The sequence below is a fragment of the Dermacentor albipictus genome, chromosome 1 (assembly GCF_038994185.2).
Source record: "Dermacentor albipictus isolate Rhodes 1998 colony chromosome 1, USDA_Dalb.pri_finalv2, whole genome shotgun sequence".
Lineage (NCBI taxonomy): Eukaryota > Metazoa > Arthropoda > Arachnida > Ixodida > Ixodidae > Dermacentor > Dermacentor albipictus.
In genome coordinates, this window is record NC_091821.1 from 52,573,478 (window position 1) to 52,599,269 (window position 25,792).

A 25,792-nucleotide genomic window follows, 5' to 3' on the forward strand; every position below is an offset into this window, starting at 1 on the left:
AACTCCTATTATATATGAAGCGAGAAAAAAAAATAACATCGAGAAAGACATGGTGTTGTAGTCGTCATTGTTGTTAATGCCGTCTTGCACGACGGGTGTTTCTCAGCCACAGTGTAAGAAGTAGTGTTCGCAGCCTCCGAACGGCACAAGTTGAGAGTAATTATAATAAGCAACATTCAACGGGGAATCGCAAATGAATGAGGGATGAGCAACGTTTTCATTACGATTGCTAAATCATCCACAAGCGTTTTCTTTCTTTTGAGAAAACTTCGATAACCCGAAAGGCAACTTCAATCTGATCGTTAACAATAAAAATGTTCGTAGAAATGGCAATCTTTTTTTTTTCTTAAATCTGAACGTATGAAAATATTACATTTCTATGTTTTGCCATTCCCTTTATAGCCAACGTTACGTGTAAAGCATTTGAAAACTTTATTGTTGTTACGCTAAACTATTACAGGACATCGCCGCTGATATATATAGAGTACCTCAGTTTCAGGCGGTTTACCTGCAGTTGGCTGAACCAACGTTACTAAGCTAGTCTAGTAACTTTGGGCTGAACAGCGTGGTTAGGCTGCCTGTGTGAAATGTCGATTAGTGCGGTGACTAACTGGAAGTTTCGGTAAAGTCAGTTATTGCACGGTATCGAAGTGCCGTGTGATTCAAACTAAGCCGGATTATTACATGCTAATCGGAGCGAACGGCCGCTCCCGAACTGGCGCTGTTTCAGATAAGACAGACCCAGTCTGAGATAAGAAAACGCTTGCCACTAACGGCTAAAATTTGAAGACACCATAGGCGCTTGCATTTTTTAAGGATGCGTCATGGAACAGCCGTGTAACGCCGTGGCAGACACCATAGAGCTCGGCCAGAAACGTCGACATCTCGCTTCTTAATCGCATCGCTGGTTCTGCTTGATAGCGAGGCAAAATCTCATTCGAATGTCTTGGAGTCGATTCTATTTATTATTTGTGCTTGCCCCCTTTGTGCATAAATTCAAGAGCCAAATGATTAGTTTGCTGGGTTCTCAGACGCCGTCGCTTCCCATGCCGTGTGCGTAACCGCGATAACGATATCTACATGTACACATATGCAAAAAGTATTATCGAGGCGCAACGCTCTTTGCATGGATTATCCTTAGAAAGTGCGAGTAAAAGAAAAAATCTGCCCAGGGGGTTCGGTGAAAGTGTAGGCAGTCGGTTGATGAGAGCTATTTTTGGCGAATAACGCGGTGATTCTAAGCGTCGAGCTGCCTTAACCGCTGCGTGGGCGGCGTGCGTCACTAGGTCAAGGACAACGTCGCCCACGCCCACCGTCGAGGACACCATAACATAGACGAGCCAGAACATTGGCTGTGCACAGTCACGCTGATTACTAGACGTCAAGCTGGAGGGAGCCATGACCTCTGCATGGCGTCCGCGGATAAAACGCTACACTACGCCCCCTGAGACCTGCTTTGCACAGCTGTTGAACAGGCCATGACAAGCTTCACTTCGGGGCGTCAGAATTCTAACGTATACGCTGAACATAGGAGTTCTCTTTTTCACGCTATGGAGAAAACTATTTTGTTTTATTTAAGCAAGCTTTAAATTTAAGTGAGAAGGTCGCAATCTATAGTGACTGTTACGAGCAGAATTTATTCTGCTCGTAACAGTCAAAATAGAATTTATTCTATTTAGGCCCTCATTTAACGGTCTTTCTTTTTCGTTCTCTTTTAAACATAGAGTGAACAAGGGTGCGAAGCATTTCTCTTCTAGCACTATGTACACACAACACGGAAACAGGAGGAAACACGGAAAGATGAAATTAAACCATTCGGTCATTGGTTGCGCTCTGTTCGCTCATGAACGACTTTCGCTTCATTCGCCTGTTACCGTGTGCGCGTAGCACAAGAAGAAAGGCAAGCAGCGGAAAGTTCGCCCTTTCGTAGCGCTACAAAGATTAAACATCTTCAGGAAGTTCGGGTATAGAGTCTTCGACGCTACAATTCCGAAAGAAAGACATAACTATTCTGTCAACTCCATTTGATGATAGAGGCCTTAAATTAGGCAGAAACTGCCACGTATGCGGCACTTGATAGCCAAATGAAAGTGCTGCTTATGTTGCGTGACTATTGCGAAAATACTATAGGAAAATTTACCTATTGGCCAACTGCGATTTCCCTATTCAAAATTATGTAAAACGCACAGGCGCTTTTACGCACTTCTGCGACAACCTCTGGACCGATTTGAATGAAACTTGTTCCATTTCATCGAGAAAGTTAAGTTCAAGCAACTATAGGAATTTTTTTTCATTTGGTGCCTGTAATTCTTTTACCAGAATTGCGAAAAAGGTAAAAACCTATAAAATGGAATCTACGAATCGTCTACGAACCACTAACTCTGCATCAAAAAAGAGACGTTGCAGTTCTGTAAACTCCATCTGCTGGAGCATTTGAAGCGCACAAATTTGGTAAGTTAATTTATACCTCAAGTAAAATTGTTACAACGTTTAAAATGATTTTACAAAAGTCCCGCTCACAAATTAGTGCTGTATATATTTCAGAGCAGTGTATAATACATTAATTTGGTTCCCTTTGTATGAATTATTAGGTGCATTTTACGTGTTGTGATATTGTTTGTTTTTATTGCCGAGTTACAGAGTTTAAGCTTTATACTTGAAGCCCTTCTTATCCTGAAATTTTAGGAATCTTTCTTTAATTGTATGACAATTCAAAATCTACTTGCTGCAGTTACTATATTTTATCTTTTTCTTAATGCAGAAAACCTCATCGAAATCGGTGCAAGGCATGTTGCCGTCAAAAGTGATCTCTTCGTTCCTATGTGCGCTACGTCTCTCTCTCCTTTCTTCCCCCCCCCCTCCTTTTTTTGAGTGCAACGTAAAGGTTATCGCTCAGAGTGTCCAACGTACAGTGGTAACGCGGACAGCATATATATATATATATATATATATATATATATATATATATATATATATATATATATATATATATATATATATATATATATATATATATATATATATATATATATATATATATATATATATATATATACGCAGTCGCAGTTGTGTTTATAAATTCCTGCGTTGCAAACATGCTGGAAACTTTGATAGGCGAGCGCGATAGCCATTCTACGCCGGCATTTGTGGGAAGTGATAGGATATGCCAGTATACTGCTATTCATGAAGTGCTGGCACCTATCTGCGACACAATTACCCAGTGACTTTTTGTATCTCACAGAGCCACTACAGAAGACGGCTTACTCACTGGCAAACAAAAGCACTCGTGTGCGCCGCCCCCCTAAGGGACGCCCGGCCCACCATGGTTGTTCCACTAGTTGTCGCGAAGGCAGCGCCGTTGGTTGGCGTTGACTTTGTTTGGATCGCAAAACGCACAGAATAAAGCGCAAGCGCGTATACCATACAAGGACTGCGATTTTAAACTATACACATGGTGCACTTAATAACAGTCGACTTACGTACAGTAAGTAATACGCGGTTACGCGGTCAGCACCCAGCTCTATAGTACGAAGGTTTCATCGCAAGTGGAGCGATATACCGTTTTTCGTGACCCTCTATGCCAATTTTCAATTCAATTCAATTCAGTTTATTCGGACATACAGATAGTACAGAATGTCCACGAGGCGCGACAAAAGGTGGCAACAATGCCTCCTGACAGGGTCTTCACCTCGGGATCACATTATGACAGCAGGTCGGCACGACAAAATACTGCATTCTGCAGATCTCACTACATTGCAAAGTCAAAGAAATCAGTGGAAGCTCAGAAATACAAAACTGTGTCACATATGACAAATTATCCTATGATTTAATATTATACATTGAATTCATCATTCTAATTCACGGAAACAATGATGTAGAGAATCATTCAAATAGCACTTGATCAAAATAAAAGAAATGTACAATTCTAAGCAAGAGAGGCCGGAGAATAAAGCATCATTTTCATTTTTTTTTTAAATTGAGAAAGGGTTTGGCAATCATTTATGCAGTTGATCATTGAAGGATAAGTGTTACAGAGTGTAACTATTTGGTTGTCTATGATGTGAGTACCATAATTTGTGCGTGGCTTAGACCAAACCATAGATACAGTGCGCAAGTTATGGGTAAGGTTCCTGTTTAAGTACTTAGTGCGGAAGGATGTAAAATCTTGCTTAATGTAATGAAAAATGAGTACAGCCAATGAGAAGCTGTAAAGTTGATAGTACGGCAGTACCTTAACTGCGTCGTACAGGGATTCCTTGACAACAGGTGCCAGTTAAAATTGTAATATCTACTTGAACCGCGAACGGTATGCTAGAATCACTATAAGGAATAGTCTATTTATTTCTACCAAGTATCTCACGACACGTTCTGGGTGACTGTTGGTTCCTTTAAAAAGAAGCTTTAGCTCCAGAAAGAAACCATTGCTGTGGTTCGGAGTTCCCCTGGCTATGTTCTAGAGCGGAAAGTTTCGAGCCGGGTGACGCGCTTATTAAATAAAATCGAAAAAAGCCTTCCGTGCAATTCATCTTGTCCTGCCTGCTTTGTAGAGCGACATGGTCAAAGAGGGTCGAGGAAAGCGTGGGGTCTAAACACGCGACAATTCACTCGCAATTCACCTGGTTGTCTCTTTAAGGCGCTTGCCAGTGCTTGCGTGCTCTTCCTCGGTACGCGCCATGTTTCAGAGTTATGATGGTGAAAGTACAGCGAGTGGCCGAAAACCGTCACTACGATCGAATCCACGTGCAACGTTGTAGTTTTCGTTTCTTTCCCGTTTTTGATTCAGTTCTTCTCATCAAAATGCGCACTAGCTGCTCTTAGCCGTTAGTGAAAGACGAAAATTGTATTTGGACAGCTGCGGTAAATGATTGCGAAAGAAGAGGTATAGTGCTCCGAAGTGCGCGCGCGCGCGCACACACACACACACACACACACACACACACACACACACACACACACACACACACACACACACACACACACACACACACACACACACACACACATACACACATATATATATATATATATATATATATATATATATATATATATATATATTCGACACAGCTTGGCCTGTAAAGCAAATTTGAGTAAGTTCCTTTGTCCCTGCTTCCGCAGAAAAAAAGATACAAGTGGTTAGAGCATCACAGAAATCTTATATAAAAAAAGTAAGCAGGCAAAAAATGAAATGGTCGCATATTGCAAGAGTGAAACGCGCAATGACTCTTTGGTGCTGGGAGTATTTGCGCGATTCACACATTGAAAAATATGCTTTTTTTTCGCTCATAGGCGCAATATATATCAGCAGCGCTGATGTGAAACGTCAACTTATGACCATTCTGCCCTTTTTATTCTCTCTCTCTCTCTCTTTGCGTCTTTGTAATCGCGCTTTGATTGACGCATCTACGCCCTGCGTTCCTTTACAACACAACCCGTAGCTAAAGGCGCCGCGCTTAAGCCACAACGGGCTCGCGCCATAGGTCGTGTGAGGCTGGCTGAAATGAAGTTCCGATCATACTGAAGCAGAAATTGAATCTGGTCTCCTGATCGAAGATATAATCACTAACAGCACTACCGAGGGTTGGAGCATTGGGAAATAGCACGCACGGTGACCGCCGACAGAACGTTGCAGCAGCAGCTGCTTGTTACTCACTCTGCAAAGCCCACGTCTTGAGCTGCCGAATGGCGAGGAACATTTTGAAGTATGCCGCTTGGCACTCTGTCGATATCTCGGCCTCCGATCCCAGTCGCACCAGCCTGGGAAATATCATCTTGAAGATAGACTCGATGCCCGCCTTGAGCCGTCCCTCCTGGTCCTTCCACAGACGTCGGCCCTCATCCATCTCGGTCTCGTTGCTGCCGCCGTCCGCACGCGGATGGCCTCCCGCCAGCATCGTCTCTGCGCCGTTGCTGTCCTCGGTCCGAAGTTTTTCGTGCGCCGACGACATTGAAGAGTCGGCTTCGCATATCTGGATCCACAGCGAGAAACATAGCAGAAGCGTCGCCCACACTGCCAGAACCGTGAGGCAGCAGCGAAGCTTCGGGCCCATATTCTCCACGGCGTAGGCACGTTCAGCCTATCAGGTTTCTGTCTCTGCGACGGGCGACGCGTTCACGTGCTACAACGTTCCGTTTGAGCTGCGCTTACTGCAGACGGGCCGCGCGGCGCTGTATTGCGGTGATGATTTTCGGGAGCTCTCGTTCACTGGAAGGCGCCTGTCAGCGTCAGCACAAACCGCGGGCAGACGAAATGGCGTGTGTCCCGATCTTGAGCTGAACGTGAGAGCAGCCCAGCGCAGCAGCTGATCCCGACCGGAGGCCCTGAGGAGTGCGGGCCCAGTTGCCGGGCGTGCGGATGGAGGATGCCGGAGAGACCTGTCGGGAGGAGCCGGCTAGCGCTTGTGCGGCGCCAAAGGCTTTCTCTCCTTTTTGCGAGCGACGAGGAGTGGCACACCCTTTCCACAGGCCGACACAGTTTTCTGGCCGGCGGGGAAGCGAGCTATCACGCCGACAGCGCGTAGCCGATGGGTTGAGGGGAGGGAGGGGGATGACGGTGAACACGATGCTATACCCCGCGGTCCACTCGCGCAATGCATAGGGGGAAAAAAAGAGGGGGGGGGGGGCGTCAGAGGTACTAGGCACACCGAGTGCGAGATTACTATACGCCAAGAACGCCACATCGATGAATACAATGCCAGCGTCTTGTGTCAAATGAAAACACGTATAAGCTACCCGCGGCTCTTGTTAGCGCGAAATTGCAGCGTAACACCGATGGTGCCAAGGACGCAACCACTGTCTTCGTGTCCTGCGCTGGAGGGGCCTTTGACACATCCTCCGTACGCGCCAAGAACAAAAGTAACGCTTGCTTTACGCGCCGGGGGGTCGCCTTCGTGACACAATATCGGCCTCTGTCGGCGCGAAATTCGCCTTGCGGTTCGCAGGAGACACGCTGATGGGGCAATCGCTAATTGAGTCATGTGCGCCGTTACCGCCTGTGGAGAGCCGCTTGACTTTTGATAAATTGTTGCATTATAAGAGCAAGTCACCCGTAACTGAAAAGAGTCCGGGCCTGCAAGCTGCCGCAGCTGTGTAAGCAGTTATATTTATTAGCCCTCTTGCTCGTCTCTATACCTTGTCTCTATTCCTTTTCTCTGTTCCCCTTCCCCTTCTCCCTTCCCCCAGCATAGGGTAGCCAACCAGACCCTTGACTGGTTAACATCCCTGCCTTCCTTATATCCCCCTCTTTCTCTAACTGCCTGCGTGCAATGGTGTAGTATATCTTCATGGTTGGTGGTCGTCATTATAAATAGATGCGATGAGTACATGTTTTGTATCCGTTTTCCTCCGACAAGAAAGCCTTCGCTTCTGTTTATGGCTATAAGCTCTGCTGGAAGCCAATTGTTTAGAAGACTCCTGCTGCGCAATCTGGGGGTTCCCATCGAGAAATTCGTTCGAACTGTATGGCTTCGTCAAAGGCTGACAAAACGAAAAAAAATAAAGAAACAGCAACACCTTCCGTGTAGCAAGAAGTTTCCAAGAAGACTTGTTTATGCGTCCGGTGGCACGAGCGATGCACCATTCTTTGGGGTCGGTCTGTTCTTGCAAGGAAATGGCGCATCAGATGTAACTACGGTCGCCTCCTTGCATTCAAGGAGGTCCGCGAAATTAACTTAACGATTTGAAATTAGCGGGCTTCCTTCTTCCTAGCATTTCCGGCCACTTCCTGCAAAACACGAAAAGATGTATGTCGCCACTAGAACAAATATGAATCAGTGAGGAAGGTGTTACTGAAATAAATGAGCGACGTCTCAATCGTCGTTTCGTTCCGACATTTATCCGGAAAACGATGAATTTCGGAGCCCTCAGAAGTGATTACACTACGACTACACTGACTACTACTATGACCGCAAAAAGTGTGAGGAATTGAAGGTGGCGTTCGTCGTAACCTCGATCTCCTCGCACAATCTGCTCATCAGGCTGAGGTTGCAAAAAAAGAAAAAATACCAAGCAAACTGTTCGCTTTAATTAAAGAACAAGAAGCTGAGCCAATTATTTCGCATGATGCTGACACCGTCTCGGTTCCGTGCGCCTGCAGGCACGGCCGAGTCAATGGAATCGCACATCTGCGCGAGCCTTTGCGCAGACGACGACTGCATGCTTGACATTGTAAACGAGAAGCGCTGTAATGTCACTAACGCCTTCCGAGTGTACTACTCTGCAGCTGTTGCGGGAAAGTGTAGCCGTGCCATGCAATGAAACAGTACACCCGGCTTGCACTACGCGCTCGAGTCATTCCGGTACGGCGCTCAAATGATGAACCCGAACGTGAAGGCGGAACTGCCAGCCGTGGTCGACACGTATGGGCAATTTAATTGTTTTCTATCGTTTCACCGATGGGGGACATAACACTATACCGTCCTGGCAAGAGAGCTCTGGCAATATCAGTCGCATGCTGCTGAAGAAATCAATGAGCCCATGGTTATCTGGAGAACGCACCCCGAAACTGGCCCGTCATTTCACTTCCTGCGCTCCATCTACTGGTTCTGGATGTATCGTTCCGTAAATTCGAAAGAGCGTGTCTCAATGACTGATTCCAACGTTGGTAAACACGCGTGTATGCATATCTGCGAACGTTTACGATAGTATCGTAAAATGCAAGGTATTTAGCGCTCGTTTACGATTGTCGCATTGAAACTAATATTTTCCGATTTTACGTTTGCGTATAGTTTACGTATACATATTTGCGTATACTTAAGAATAACTTTACCTTTGGGCATTTGCATATAGTTCATTTTACGGACCAACCTGTAGAACCAATATATGACGGCAACCGAATCGTTAACAGCCGTAACGTTAATATTTAATAATGAATATTATAATCGTTTCTGCTTGTGCGCTAAGCGGATAGAACCCCTGCAGAGTGAAGACTGCTAGTCTTAAATTAACAATCAACAGAGTGAAAAAAATAAAACAATTTTTATTGTTTCTCATCAAATTTAAGCATTTTTGGCGCTCAGTGGAGCGTTTTTCAAGTTCTAAGATAAGAAGGTCTGTGTGTATATTACAATAAATTGTAATGGCGATAAACCCTTGTGCTACTGTAAATGTTGACCGTAAATAACTGAAAACGTTCTTGGCGAATTATTCTTTGTTTATTGATATATTCCTTTCTTCCTTTCTTCTTTCTTTCTCTTGCAATCAAAGCGGCGCTGCTAAAAAACATGGAGGACGTTCACCGCGCTTATGCGTAATTTCATTGCGACCTATAGTCGGAAAGTGGAAAAGGAGAGGTCACATAGAAACCGCTTCACTAACGACAATACGCGCGTGCGCGTGCGTCAAAGATTCTAAGCAGTAGCAAAGCTGACTTCAAGGTAGTGCCAACCTTTTCCTTTCTCACCCAGAACCACTTTTCTCTCTATCTCTCGCTTCGGCTTAAGTGCGCAGTCACCTGCCAACTCGAAGCTCTTTCCATGTCTGAAACTAGGACCTCCCTGCGCCGGCCGCGAAAATCTTCCGTGGAAGCGATTCTGCTATGTCTCACGAACCGCAAGCGGCACGATTTCCGAAAGCCCCGACGATCGACGCTGAGGACATTGCCTCAAGTCGGGCTCGTCCGAGCTCTTTCATTGTTGCAGGCACGTGTGCACAACGTTCGGGCTCTTCTGTTAATCCGTGCAACCCTTCAACGTGACAATTAGCCTTCCCTTTTTGACCAGCTCACCCAGTAAAATAAGTATGCTTTCGGCACTTCCTTTTTTTTTTTTGCTCTCTCTCTCGCTCACTCTGCCGCACGTTCCATTATACTCCACCTTCCCCGTCACCCCACTGAGTTCCTTCAGTGCTCGCACCCCTCCTGGACAAGCCGCGAACGAGGGTGGTCCTAAGAACTGCCGAGACTGTTGACCCTTGTTGTTGTTGCTGTTGACCCTTCAACTTAAAGTATAACCACGTTCGTCGCAGTCGCTGTGCAGCTCACCTCCGCCCCACCCCCATCCTTTCCTGCAGAACAACGGCGCGACTTTTAGAGCGCTCCGGGGCGCCGATTGTCACAGCCCCGCGGCGTCTGAGAAGCCGTTCACTCTTGACCGTCGGGCGCTGACCGCTAGCCGCCTTTCTGAATTCGCGGAATGGAAACATTCCGACCGATTTAGAAGCCAAGTGTGAATGAATTCCATGCGTGCACAAATCTTAGCGCGTGCCTGCAATGTTTCTGGCTTTACACATTACGCAGTGCCGGTACGAGAGCCCACAAAAAGATACAAGGCGCTTACAAACTACATTGTGTATCATATATAACAGCGCGACATTTCGACAACACATATTTCAAAAAGTTCAGTGCTAGTTAACAAACCACAAGCAAATTCTTGCATTGTGTCACTGGCGCGAGCAGAATATTTTCTTTATTTGCATTGAATTCCGTTTACTGACTTATTTTTTTTTAACCATACAGAATCTTCAAAAATCACCTGTTGCAGAAAGCATATCCGTAGTCCTTCAGAAAGATTACTCGAAGAAGGGGACGTACTATCGGCAACAAATCGAAATGCATAATCAGCTAAATACCAAGAAGCCACTAAACATATAAATAAATGCATATAATGCATATATATATATATATATATATATATATCACCCGCTGTGATTGCTTAGTGGCTTCGGTGCGTTGCGCTGCTTAGCACGAGTTCGCGATTTCAAATCCCGGCGACGGCGGCTGCATTTCGACGGGGGCGTAATGCAAAAGCACCCATGTACTTAGATTTAGGTACGCATTAAAGAATCCCAGGTGGTCCAACTTACTCTGGAGTGCCCTACTACGGCATATCTCATAATCAGATCGTGGTATTGGCACGTGAAACTTTGTAATCCATATAGTATATATGACCATAGTCTGTTGGCTTTATATGATCATGACTATCAGAAATCGACCCTCGGTTTCATAAGTTCTCTCTCGTTTATATATATATATATAAGAAGAAGCCAACAATGACACCATGGACAGCATAGCGGAAATTATCTGCAGTTCTTAATTGAATTTTAAAAAATGATAAATAAATCGAAATGAAAGTATAAGAGAAAACTGGCCGCAGGTGGGATACGAACCCACGTCTTCGCATCTCATCTATATTTCTTACTGTTTCGCAAAGGGACACTATGCACTAATACAGCGATAACGGGAAAACAAAATGCAGGTACGTATGTCCCCATGGAATTTCAGGACGAGATCTTCGGGACGCCATACATTGTGGTAGCATTCGCTGCTCGTCAATAGGAAAGTACTGCATTGCTAACAACTTACAGGCGTACTCACACGAAGAAGGTGCACCACTTCTTCCCCTTTCTTTTCCTTTCTTTCTTTCTTCAGTTTCCGAGCTAGATATGCACTCAGTTCCTCGAGGTTTGGATTGGTTAAAGTTTATTAAAGGTCCTGCAGGACGCACGTAAGCGCGCAGTGGGCATTCCTTCAGAGCGCCACAAATAATTCATTGGAGCCGCTTTTTAACGTGACTTGTTGGAAACGTGCGCCAAGTGAAAAGCTTCTGAAGTGAAAAAGAACACCTTTCCCGCTACCGAAAGCGGAGGTGGCGGTCACGTGGTATTTCAAATAACTTAAAGCGCGCCAATCAGCGCGGTGCGGTCGCTGAATGTCATACCAGGAACGACAGCCTTATAACGGCCCTTTCGCCAAGGGCTGCCAAATTCGCACCGGTGGGGAAAACCCGCTCACCCCTCTTGTTCCGTCGAGGGCGGAATGGACTCGCCTTTCGAGAGTATGGTCACAATGTTTTGCGTACGCTCGGCGAGATCTGGCACTACAACTCGGCCACATCAGGTTTCGGCGACGTGGCTGATATCATTTTTCGCGTCCGAAGCCATGCAACACTTGGCGTGCGTTCTGAACTGGTGCCATGAAAAGGTAACAAAATTAATTATTTGTTGTGCTCTCGAAGAATTTTGGCTTCATAGCGTAATTACTCCGTCGACAGCTGTCCAGTAAACAAAGAAAGTTAGTTAGTTAGTTTAATGGGGTTTAATGGCGCAAAAGCAGCTAAGGCTATGCTGCGCCAAACACGATACAAAGAAAGAAGAGACAAAAATTTTCTGTTAAGAAGAGACAAAAATTTTCTGTTACTACTCCTCTAAGCAGAACCCCCATCCTGTAAACTTGCACTGAAAGGGCCCCGAAGCTCCGACATAGTACTGCGAAATTCGAGAGTCACACTGACGCTATCTGTGCCGCGGTTTCAGCGCGAAATTCAAAACAGGTAAACTGGGCCTTCATTTTTTTCTTTAACATTCATTCCTCCTACGAAAGATAAATGCAGTTAGAGTATGGGACTAATAGTGCGTCAGGCTAGACAGGTTTCGCCTTTGATTTTAGTACCCGCACTAAGCTAGCAATGCAGCGCAAGAATTTCTGAATAACAGCATGCAATGGAAGTGTGCTTTCAAGTTAGATGTCCAACCGCCACACAACCCGTGGAACTTTAGCGCTTTAGTGATTACGCTTAATGCCTACATACCATATATGAGACACTATCTGATGGCTATATCTGACGAATTCTTTTTTTATTTTTCCACTTTTTTTGCTATACCTGCATAAAACAAAAAATATCACCGACGATTATAACACTACCAAATGCGAATTCTGAGCGCAACTCTTTAGGTATTTCTAATTCGCTTTATAGTGTGACCAAGAGTTTGATTCTGAACGAGAGGGTCCCCTCTGCGGAGGCGCTGGGCCTCTTCTCAGGCAGCTCGTTTTGCAGCAGCGGCAGACGAAGCATTTCCACCGGTGGCGTCGCTCATTGTTCAGAAAGCTTGAACACGGGAACGCGTGGCTCGCGCGGAGCGCATTCTCTAGCGGCGGCGGCGCAGGCGAAGTAGCGCATGCGCATTGTGTGTCCGAAGCCCACGCCAGCGCTTTCTTTCCATGCATGGTATCGGTGGATGCGCTCGCCGCACGCCTGGTAGCATTCCTCTTTCGTCCTCCCCCTTTCGCCATAGTCTTCGCCTCCGCTTTCCGCCTCATAGTTCCACTGCACCCTCCTCGCTCTCGCCGTCTTTCCTCGCCTGCTGCGCTCCGTATTCGCTCTTTCACCCTTCGCTGCGCTCGTTCACTCGGTTACGCCGAGGGACGCCGACGCTCAACGCAGGAACTCACTAGCGTCAACGCTTCTCGTCTCGATTTTATTCTTTTTTTATACGTTACTTTCATTATAGTCGTTACCGAGGCGAAGTTAGCACGCAGGCGATAGCGCGTACGGACAAGAAACGCACGGATAACGCAAGCTTCCGAGAGCGAAGGTGACGTGGCGTCGCGGCGATGCCCTCTCCCCTCACGCAACACCTGGCGAGCCAGCGCTGCAGCAGATGCACCCTTTCGCCCACTCTGCTCCGTCAAGGCGCGCACATGACGTGACGTCGCAGCCAACGGGAATTTAGGAGCCCTTTCGCTTCTACAAAGGCCGCCTTTTTCGTTCAATGGGACATTTGGTTCTTGCACGTCAAAATACGTCTACTACATAACTACCCTAGAAAGTATACGGACGGACAGCCGTCGCCTTACTCAAGTAGTGAAACACGCCGTGGCTGCTTAGTGGCTATGGTGTTGCGCTGTTAAGCCCGAGGTCGCCGGATGGAATCCCGGCCACGGCAGCCGCATTTCGACGGGGCGAAAACACCTGTGTACTCAGATATAGGTGCATGTAAAAGAACCCCAGATGGTCCAAATCACTCCGGAGCCCCCCACTACGGCGTGCCTCATAATCAAGTCGTGGTTTTGGCACGTAAAACCCCATAATTTACTTTATCGTATAATTCAAAGAGTGAAGCATCGCGCGTTGCATGTAGAGGTTGTAGGTTCAGCTCCCAGCGCGGCGGCAAGTTGTCGCCGCTTTCCTTAATAATATCAAGTTTGTTGTAAATTTAACGGCGTTCGCAATGACTTCTACCTTTATATAAAAGATTATACAGATAAAAAAAATCAGGAAAAAAAACACCTTTTCTTCTTGTAAATGTAACTCCATTCACAAACAATTCTACCTACCCGCCGTGGTTGCTCAGTGGCTATGGTGTTCGGCTGCTGAGCACGAGGGCGCGGGATCGAATCCCGGCCACGGCGGCCGCATTTCGATGGGGGTGAAATGCGCAAACACCCGTGTACTTAGATTTAGGTGCACGTTAAAGAACCCCAGGTGGTCGAAATTTCCGGAGTCCTCCACTACGGCGTGCCTCATAATCAGAAAGTGGTTTTGGCACGTAAAACCTCATAACTTTTTAAAACAATTCTACCTTTAAATAAACGATTATACAGATAACAATCAGAAAGAAAAAACACATTTTCTTTCCCTTTGCTTTCCTTAATTGGCTTCATTTGTCGGCTTCATATCTCTCGGGACGTTAGACACCATAACTCAGTCCGCACAATTGTGTGTGTATACGTATGTTCCATGATGTCGAACGTCCTACACAAGGCAAATTAATCTACTATAGCTGCACTATACTTCTTGCATCGGATAACTTCATTGCCGTGGTTCATTTCATCAAAGTGCTTAGTATTAAATCCTAATTCATACTATAGTTATGCGCATGTTTAAGCAGCCGACTAACAAATGTAACGTTGTAAGCAAACTGGTACAGGTATACACAAAAGTCAAATACATTCAGCACATCCTTGATGAATAAAATGAATAACACTGGTCGCCATGATGCCACTCTGCTGTGATGAATCCCACGAGATTTTAATAAAGCGGTATCTGACGACCATAATGTCGTCAGGATAGCAAAGACAGATTTTACATTTGAGGCCACGCAGAACATTATCCATCATTCTTTCAAACGCAGCAGGTGCGTTGCAAAGTCCGAAATGCATGACGGTGAATTCATACAAGCTGTCTTGTGTAACAAAGCCAGTTTTCGGGCGATCAGCCTCTGATTGGAACCTACCAGTAGCCTGACCGCAAATCCAGCGAAGAAAATAACTCGGCTCCCTGCAAACAGTCCAGGGCATCACTGATGCGTAGTAATGGGTAGACGTCCTTCAGCGTGATCTTGTTCAACCGTCGAAATTCAAAACAGAAGCAGACGGAACCATCTTTCTTTGTGACGAGGACCGCGGGAGAGGCCCATGGGCTCTGTGAAGGTTGAACGAAGCCTCGACAGAGCATGTCATCGACCTGGTCTGCAATGACGCGACGTTCCGTAGCGGACACGCGATATGGTATTTGTCGCAGCGGTGAGTGAGAGCCAGTGTCGATGTAATGCTCGACCGTCGATGCATGGTCAAGAGATGTTTGCGCAACGTCGAAAGAACGGCGGAAGTGCTGAAGGATTGCGAGAAGTTGAGATTGCTGCGAATGCGTCAGATCTTCGGCGATGAATGGGCTGAACACACCAGTTCATGTTGAGTCGAGTACGGAGAGGGCACTCAGTTCGTGGACGGCAGTAGAAGGCACTTCGTCGAGGGCGGAGAAAATTCGTGTTGAATCGACCGACTCGACGTAACTAAGGCATTCGCGACGGAGTAGTGATAGCAGTGATGAAACCTGATTGTAAATGGGCATTGTGTTGACACCGGCGGCAAGGTCAAGAGCTGCAAAGGGCAAAGGAAGCGCTTTTCGGGTTACAAAGTGATGAGATGGCATGAAGTAGACCGTCCCGTCGGATATGGTACTACAGAAGACTGGTAGGAATGCTGAGGAGCACGGGGGAATACACGTGTCTTCTTTCACGACAATTTTAGCGGCAGGATGAGCATCGACCGAGGCTAACTCACCAAGTTGGAGAAGTTGAATCTCAGCCCGAGCGCAATTGATGATGGCATTGTGGCGTGAGAGAAAATCCCATCCTAGAATAACGTCTTGGGAGCAGGATGAAAGAACTACGAACTCAATCGTGTACAAAACATCCTGTATGGTCACACGGGCAGTACAAGCAGCGGTAGGGTGAATGGGTTGAGCACTCGCCGTTCGGAGCGACAAACCAGACAGAGACGTCGTCATTTTACGAAGGAAACGGCAAAACCTGGCATCCATAACTTAAATAGCGGCCCCGCTATCGACGAGGGGAACTGTAGCGACATCTTCGATAAACACATCAGTGACATTGGCAGGTAAAGGAGGAGGACTTTGGCATGCCGACACTTGTGCAGTTCTTGCCTCGGGAACTGCGACGTCTAGTTTCCCTCTTCGTCGGGACGGGTGGCGATGGAAGAGTCTGCTGGTCGACGTCCGGCATGGCTGAGGGTAGCGTTCGAGAACAGAGTTCCAGGATGGTAGAGTGGAACGTTACCCCGCACCTCCACCACTTATAAAGGAGATTTATTGGGGTTCGTAGCGACCGCGACTCTGCGCTCACGTTCGTTGTCTTCCTTACAATATTTAAATTTACAAATCAAATATAGTCAGACGGAGTAATATCTGCTGGCATAATGCATGACCGATGCATTTTCTTCAAGTATGTCCCAAAATTATGAACAGCAGCAAAAAGCGCTGAAAGCGACCGCGAACTTGAATCAAGCGTGGTTTCTAAGTAAAGGAACATACTTGTCGCATAATTGTTAATGGAGACTACCTTAGTAACTTGCGATTCGCTGATGATATTGCCTTGCTTAGTAACTCAGGGGACCAATTGCAATGCATGCTCACTGACCTGGAGAGGCAAAGCAGAAGAGTGGGTCTAAAAATTAATCTACAGAAAACTAAAGTAATGTTTAACAGTCTCGGCAGAGAACAGCAATTTACAATAGGCAGCGAGGCACTGGAAGGCGTAAGCGAATACATCTACTTAGGGCAGGTAGTCACTGCGGATCCGGATCATGAGACGGAAATAATCAGAAGAATAATAATGGGCTGGGGTGCGTTTGGCCGGCATTCTCAGATCATGAACAGCAGGTTGCCATTATCCCTCAAGAGAAAAGTGTATAACAGCTGTGTCTTACCAGTACTCACCTACGGGGCAGAAACCTGAAGGCTTACGAAAAGGGTTCTACTCAAATTGAGGACGACGCAACGAGCTATGGAAAGAAGAATGATAGGTGTAACGTTAAGGGATAAGAAAAGAGCAGATTGGGTGAGGGAACAAACGCGAGTTAATGACGTCTTAGTTGAAATCAAGAACAAGAAATGGGCATGGGCAGGACATGTAATGAGGAGGGAAGATAACCGATGGTCATTAAGGGTTACGGACTGGATTCCAAGGGAAGGGAAGCGTAGCAGGGGGCGCCAGAAAGTTAGATGGGCGGATGAGATTAAGAAGTTTGCAAGGACGGCATGGCCACAATTAGTACATGACCGGGGTTGTTGGAGAAATATGGGAGAGGCCTTTGCCCTGCAGTGGGCGTAACGAGGCTGATGATGATGATGTTGATATCCACATAGACAACGAATGACAAAGGCGAGAGGGAAAAATATAGATTGCGCACTCCCAGCCGGGCATGTCACGCATGAGTGGAGCTTGTTTTTGCAGCCAGGGGTGCTATAACGTAAGGCTATTCCAAACTTTTCTATTCCAATTCTGCAATCAGCCCTCCACGATTGGTGAGTGAGTGAGTGAGTGAGTGAGTGAGTGAGTGAGTGAGTGAGTGAGTGAGTGAGTGAGTGAGTGAGTGAGTGAGTGAGTGAGTGAGTGAGTGAGTGAGTGAGTGAGTGAGAGTGAGTGAGTGAGTGAGTGAGTGAGTGAGTGAGTGAGTGAGTGAGTGAGTGAGAGTGAGTGAGTGAGTGAGTGAGTGAGTGAGTGAGTGAGTGAGTGAGTGAGTGAGTGAGTGAGTGAGTGAGTGAGTGAGTGAGTGAGTGAGTGAGTGAGTGAGTGAGTGAGTGAGTGAAACAACTTTATTTGGTCCACAATAGACGCGAGCAAACTCAACGTCACCTGGCTAGGGCCCACTCGGGGACCATCAGGTGAAACCTGACGGCCCTTTCGCCAGCCCTCTGGACTGCCAGGATTTGAGAGGTCTGGTCTTGGGCCCTAATGAGCTTCATAATTTCCTCTTGGGTGAAAAGGGAACCGGCAGAGGCACAGCCCCACAGGACATGCTCGAAGTCCGCATAATTACCACACAGAGGGCAGTCCGGGCTTCGGAACCGTTCGGGGTACTTTGTGTACACCGGTCCAAAACTTTTTTGGAGCACCCCCACGTCTCCTCTCAGTGACGCGACGTCACGCAAACCGCGATAGCATCCCATCCGATATGACGTGTACACACTGATTATGCATGATTGGACCGAAGAAAAGAAATATAGTTCTTTCTGATTCGACGACTTTTCGCCATTAGACTTAGGCTATTCGTCACAAGTTTTAGGGCTGCACCCACTTCACCTGCCTGTCACGCGACGTCCCAAAACCGCGAGAACTCAACGCGTCAAAATGACGTGTACGCGTTAAAGACACATTAATATGCTGAACAAAAACAGATCTTTTCTTTTCTGAATAGCCGCAGGCTCCCCCTTCCGAAAGGAATAAAAGATGGCCGCCACCGATCGTTCAGGCACTAGCCACTCGAGTTTCTTAATTTCATCACCCGACCTAGTCTTCTGCCGTCGTTTACTGAGCTTCCCTTCACTTGGTACCCATTCTGTAACCCTAATGGTCCACCGGTTACCTAACCTACGCATTACGTGACCTGCCCATCACCATTTCTTTCTCTTAATGTCAATTACAATATCGGCTATACCCGTTTCCTCTCCGATCAAAACCACTCTCTTTCTGGCTCTTAACGTTATGCCTAGCACTCTTCGTTTCATCGCTCTTTGCTCGGTCCTTGACTTGTTCTCGAGCTTCTTTGCCAGTCTCCAAGTTTCTGCCCTATATGTCAGCACCGGTAGAATGCGTTGATTGTACACCTTTCTTTTTAATGATAACAGTGAGCTTCCAGTCAGGATTTGACAATGTCTGCTCGAATGTGCTCCAGCCCACTTTTATTCTTCTGTAAATTTCCTTCTCATGAGCAGGGTCCCATGTGAGAAATTGACCTAGGTAAACGTACTCCTTAACAGACTTTGGAGGCTGACTGGCAATCCTGAACTCTTGTTGCCTTGCCCAGCTATTCATCATTATCTTTGTCTTCTGCATATGAATCTTCAACCCCACTTTTGCGCTCTCTCTGTTAAAGTCCTCAATCATTTGTTGTAACTAATCCACAGTGTTGCTGAGCAGGACAATGTCATCTGCTAACAGAAGGTTGCGGATGTATTCGCCGTTGATCCTCACTCCTAAGCTTTCCCAGTTTAATAGTTTAAATACTTCTTCCAAGCACGCAGTGAATAGCACTGGAGAGATTGTGTATCCTTGTCTGACCCCTTTCTTCATAGGTATCTTCCTATTTTTCTTGCACAGAATTAAGACAGCTGTGGAATCTCTGTAAATATTTTCCAAGATATTTACGTAAGCGTTCTGTACTCCTTGATTACGTAATGCGTCCATGATTGCTATTATCTCGACTGAATCAAATGCCTTTTCGTAATTTATGAAAGCCATATATAGAGGCTGATTGTACTCTGCAGATTTTATGGATTACCTGATTGATGAATAGATGTGATCCATTATAGAGTATCCCTTCCTGAAACCTGCCTGTTTCCTTGCTTGACTAAAGTCCATTGTTGCCCTTATTCTATTGGAGATTATCTTTGCGAATATTTTATATAATATTGCAAGTAAGCTAATGGGCCTATGATTTTTCAATTCTATAACGTCTCTTTTTTGTGGATTAGTATAATGTTGGCATTAGAACAATAACTCAGAACAATAATTCTCTCGAAAAATAAAATTATACAGCCCCTAACAGCATGACAAAGTTAAGCCGGCTGTCTTGTCAGGTTCCTTTTCAACCTCGGCCATAGGGTACATTCCTCCCTCTAAGTGCAGTCCCCCAAGAAGGGCATGCGCACGCAAAGGCCCGCCGCACCTGTCACCGAGAGTGAACGTCTTGGTGTCATTCAACCTTCACAACGTAGAGGGATGTGCACGGTTCGGCGTAAGGGGGGTCTTTAGTTCAGCGATGGTCAAAGTACAGCGAACTAGTAGTCAAGCCGAAGGGGGTAGATGGAAAGAATGTCACATGCCTCTCTCGCGCATGCGCAGAAATTTTCAAGTGTTCCGAGTCGAGGAAGCAGACCATCGTCATCGATATCAGTTGCTTTGCCACGGTGGCGTGGTACGGTCGGAGCGATGTAGGTGTGTTTGGTCGTGTTCTGTAGCAGTAATTTAGCTATTTTTGCTGCTGTTTATGCTTATGCTGTGTTGTGGCAGATTGATCGATACAAGAAGACTTTCCAGGCAGAAGAGTAAGTTGGGCATGAAATAGCCAACCAGCACTGTGCTTGCGAAACCCACGGCGTTTTCTTCGTTCTGTGATGTGAACGTTTCTGCAACTTCTCTGCCGGCTGCGACGCAGTGTCAAGTGAAGTGATAGTGATATAATACTTCCACTCTCCGTATTTTAAACTGCACACAGCACAAGTAGCGAACAGCTGTTGCTCAAGACAGCACTGCGCCGAAGTTTCGTCTGTCTCCAAATTATATAAAAGGTATGTTCTTTTCCATCATTTCCTATAAGCATAATATTTTGATATTATCTTAATTTCCGTTTCCTATGCCGTATTTTGGCAGGTTATTATAGGCGCGAACTGTAATGATGTGAAATATTTTAAGCACGATTTCTCTTACATACTTGAACTACGTTGCGTCATGCGGTTCGCTTGAAGTGGTCACAAGCACGAAGCGTACAGACAGTAGGTTTTGATAAAGGTCGCGATGTCTTAATTTGTGGCAAATAGTGTATGACCATGAACTCATTCTTTGCTCTTTCCTACTCAGGCTGTACAGGATGAGAGGTCGGGAAATGTGTAGCTTATAGTTTCACGCCCGCGAGCTTAAATCATTTGGTTTTTTGTTAGTTTTCTTCTACTTGTACTTGCTTAAAGCACACATCTGAGCATCGGACAGCAATGCACAGCTAACTGCTACTCACTTCCTATTTATTTCAGGATACAACGCCCAGAATCTCACAGCAGCAAGCTGACAAAAAGAAAAATCCATTATAGCTAAGGTGCAAATGCAACTAACGCCCAGAACCTCACAGCAACAAGCTGACAAAAAGAAACATCCATTAGAGCTAAGGTGCAACTGCAACTAACGCCCAGAATCTCACAGCAACACGCTGACAAAAAGAAACATTCATTATAGCTAAGGTGCAACTGCAACTAACGCCCAGAACCTCACAGCAACAGTCTGACAAAAAGAAACATCCATTAGAGCTAAGGTGCAACTGCAACTAACGCCCAGAATCTCACAGCAACAAGCTGACAAATAGAAACATTCATTATAGCTAACGTGCAACTGCAACTAACGCCCAGAATCTCACAGCAACAATCTGACAAAAAGAAACATCCATTAGAGCTAAGGTGCAACTGCAACTAACGCCCAGAACCTCACAGCAACAATCTGACAAAAATAAACATCCATTAGAGCTAAGGTGCAACTGCAACTAACGCCCAGAACCTCAAGCAACAATCTGACAAAAAGAAACATCCATTAGAGCTAAGGTGCAACTGCAACTAACGCCCAGAATCTCACAGCAACATGCTGACAAAAATAAACATCCATTAGAGCTAAGGTGCAACTGCAGCTAACGCCCAGAATCTCACAGCAACACGCTGACAAAAATAAACATCCATTACAGCTAAGGTGCAACTGCAACTAACGCCCAGAATGCTGAAGCAGCTTCGCATAACTACAGTCTCATTTCTGCTATTCCCAAGTTTTACTGATTGAATGATGTAATAAATGTCTGATGCAATCTTTGCAACGTTTCCAATCTGTCACACCTTTATTTACGGCAGCTCCTTTCGCACTCTGTGGCTTCAGCTGCACAGTGCGTCAAGTGCTTATATAACTTATAAATACTCCAGCAAGTTCGCATAAACATATACATAAGGCCACCCGACGTTAACGGGTCCCAAAAAATGAAATGAATAGTTGCGGCACTGAGCATTATAGGGTGATATATTTGGTCATTTAAAGCTATAAATTTGCAGGTTAGTATAAATTTATAAGGAGCGTTGAACACGTTTTTATTCAAACGCTATGACCGATTGTGGACAATGTTTCTCGAATGCCTAAATGGAAATTTTGGTACAAGGTTTGAAATAATTGACAAAGTCATAATGAGGCCTAAAAGAACTGTTTGTAAAATGGTGGTAGGATGTTGACAAAGTCTAGAAGCATGCGTCTATTCAATGTTACTAGGGTGTCTAAAGAAAGCTATAGTAAAGTGTTAATAGGATGTTTACAGATAATGTGTGAACATGCTTCACCTAAACGAACGTTAAATAGGAGGTCTAAAGAAAATTGTTTCTAGGCAGTTAGTAAGAAGTTGACACACAGCCTATGAGCATGTTTCAAATCAATGTTGGTGGCCAGTTGTTTCTAGGGGGTTACCAGGGGGTCGTTAGGAAGCCTAAAGACCGTTGGAACGATTTGAAACCACGTTGGTAGGTTCTAGTGTGGCGACGAGCAACCACGTAGATTGTGGGGTCTCGGCCTTGCGAGAGACCGACACGACCGATCTCTTAGCGCAGCATATATAAATAAATAAATAAGTAAATAAATACATATATATATATATATATATATATATATATATATATATATATATATATATATATATATATATATATATATCCTCGACCGCTACAGCGCGCGCCAGCGGCACCTGCCTCGTGTATACGCGAGCGTCTGCGCAATTCTGACACGACGCCGATGCTGCTGCTGCTATATTAGTAACAATAGTCTAAAGATGGTCTAAAAAATGTTGCTAGAAATTTTTATGAGGGATGTGATAAATTCATGGAGTTTCGAGGACGAAACAGGAAAAATGAACACCTCGCTTCTTAAATTATTTTTTTTTTCGAGCGCTGGCTTGTTTGTGCGACTTATTCGAGAATTATCGGATAAACATTCGGTGTTTCTGATGTTAATTATTAAATACTATACAATCGCTATCGGAAATTTTCAAATATTCCCACGCCCTTATTTTTGAGGTCCAGATCCCAAATTCAACACAGAAAGTGATAAGTAGAGAATGCCATGTTATTGCTCCTTGAAACCCTTTAAGAAAATATATTCAAGCAACCCCATTGAGTTTTAAAAATCGGCCATTCACATAAAGAAACGCAATCTGTCTGAACAGATAGAAGATACGCGCCACAAAAATAAAATAAAGTAAGTCGAACCCACAATTGTTCAGCGCTTGTGTACGCACAGACGTAGGAAGTGACATGATGCGTTAACCTCGCGATCCACTTACGCTTCGAGGAGAACTACTTCATATTGCTTCATTTGTTGTTTATCCAATACCGAGCACCCCGCACTAATTGGAGAACGTTCTCCCTGGCCTCGCTGTTGCACACTGAGGGCACAGGCTATAACGCCTCTCGGTTTAGAGGAGGATGCAAGTCTTGGATCAGGGGACGTCTTCTGCTGCAGGCACTTAAGCCCCTGAACCATTCCTCAGCAGAATGAGATCCATTAGCGATCAGCGTCCCCTTGTATACACAAGCAGACCAATTACTGCGCAATGCTGCTTACCGTCGGTGATTGGATGAAAACCAGGGTGCGCAGCATGACATGGCCATTATATATATGGACGGAACGGAGCGAACAGAGGCTTTGAACGAATCTGTTAAAGGAAACACAGAGGCTTTTGAACGAATCTGTTAAAGGAAACAGAAGAATAAAAGGTATAGTTTATTCGCGCGTCAATCAAACTGAAGACGTGCGACAGGCAACGTTCTGAATACGTTGGGAAGTGAAGTATAACGGCGAGGTTCTTCTAGGAATATTAGAAAATACTCGCGCGTTAGAAATCTGCAATGCGCTTAAAATCTGGCTGCAACTATACGATATAAACTAATATAAAAAAACAGCTGCTTAAAACACCAGCTATAGCAAACTTAACTAATTGCTCAATAGCTGATAAAAGTTCCTCGTTGCACACTATGAGCGCGTCTCTGAATGATGTGGGTTGTAGCTTTTTTTATTGGGAAAAAAATAATACCTATTTTTAAAAAAAATATGCCTGCAGCCTGTGCGCTTACTAATAATTAATCTTAACGTTCTCATTTTTCGAGAGTTAGACCACGCTGCAGCCAGACCACGCCGCAGTCGAGGCGTCCGATGGTTTTGCGCAAGCCTCGTTAAGAAATTCGCAGCTTTTTACGCTGGCCAACTCAATCGAGGACACTTCGCGGCAAATGTGACTCCTCGGTTGAGGCGTCTAACGCAACGCGAGCAACATGAATGCACGCACGAGCGAATTGCAGCACGTGCCGCGGGCCTAGCTGCACGGAACGCAACTCTCTTTCTGCAACAGTTTAAACTCCTTTCTCTCTTTTTTTTCCTAACAAGCCTGCATGCGAAGTGAGTTTCACGGGTATACGTGGCTCTACCTCGTAATTCATCCGTCGACACCTTTCAATTTCACATCCTCTAAACGAACGCCTCGACGATAGCCCGATTTTGTCTCGACAGCCGGCGAAGTGATAATTATACGCTCCCAGGCTTCAGCCTCTCATGGGCACAATTTTATGCCCGGCGCAACCATGAGCAGGTTTCGCCGAGAAGAACGGAGACGCTACTTCCCGAGGCATATATGTCAGGGAGCGGCCGAGATGACCGCTTCAAACGCATCTTCAATGGCTTCGTCCCGCGCAACGGCGATTCACGAGCGGGTGTCCGGCGTCCCGCGTCGGAGCGAGCAAGTTCCCCGATTCAATGCCGGTCCGGAGTGAGAGACGCCGGCGGCGGGAGAGGAGACGGACGCTGCAGGTGAGCGATCGTGAACAGACCCTGCCAAAACGACCACCATTGCGTCCGTTCGTGGAGCGCTATAAATCCATGCAGGTCTGTCGAAGCTGAGTGGTGGTGCGTCGCGCCGACCGCACGGTGGGCGCCAACGTTTCTTCTTTCTTTTTTCTTTGACGCGAGAAGCACATGCAAGAGAGAGATAAATGAGACGTGAAAGGCAGGGAGGTTAACCGGAAGATAGGTGTCCAGTTTGGTACCCTGCACTGTGGAAGGGGTAAGGGAAGACAGAAAGATAAAAAAGAAAAGCACACGCTTCCTCGCTGCCACAGCTGTCACAGGCAGCCCTGTCAGCCATTCTGATGCGGCAAGCAAATGTTTTTGTAAAAGATACTCCAAGCCACAGTCGGCATAGAACTGTTGCCTCGATTCAGTTTAGTCCAGATGGAATGCGCAGTCGGAGAAATCGATCCATGGGTTAAAGACGTGTATTGGCGGCGAGGACTTACGGAGTCGCCATCTGTCGGAAGCGCCTCGCTTGCGTAGTATGAGGGATAGCACGGCGCATTCCTACTATGTTTGGCTGTAGGCGCTCAATAAAATCACTACGCGGTAGCCCTCCTGGACATTTCTGTAGGTACTCTCGAAACGGAGGAAGTTTTTCACTTTCAACAAAATAATTTTGGCCAAACAGAAAGCACAGAATGGTTTACAGACACTATCTCCTTGCGAATACGTACAGTGAACGCCCACTGCACGCGGTCGCTGCGATGGAATCGCTTTAACCAGCTTTTGCGTGAAAGGTAGGCAATCGCTGAGAGCGAACTGTGCGAAATATGTTCTTATAGTGGGCTGTCGGTAGGACCAAATGGGGCATAACAGAATGAAGCCTCAGCGCAGCGATCGCACGGTTTCGCGGTGACCGACTGCGCATCTGCATGCATGTCAGCGCACAATGTTTCGCTTTCGCTGCGAGCGCGTTTTCGCACCG

General features: G+C 45.9%; 1 protein-coding gene across 2 annotated transcripts in view; it reads right to left on the reverse strand.

Annotated features, from left to right (window-relative positions):
• The window catches only part of LOC135911997 (nose resistant to fluoxetine protein 6-like), a 187,916-nt gene that overhangs the window by 113,164 nt on the left and 48,960 nt on the right, over positions 1-25,792 (reverse strand). Inside the window, exon 1 of one of the 2 annotated variants that reach the window (XM_065444373.1) lies at positions 5,654-6,387. The exons of the other annotated variant lie outside the window; for it this stretch is intronic. Within the exon in view, the coding sequence (XP_065300445.1) occupies positions 5,654-6,050 (397 nt within the window). The 5' untranslated portion in view covers positions 6,051-6,387. Of the gene's footprint in view, positions 1-5,653; positions 6,388-25,792 lie in introns of those variants that run through there. 2 annotated transcript variants of the gene reach the window in all.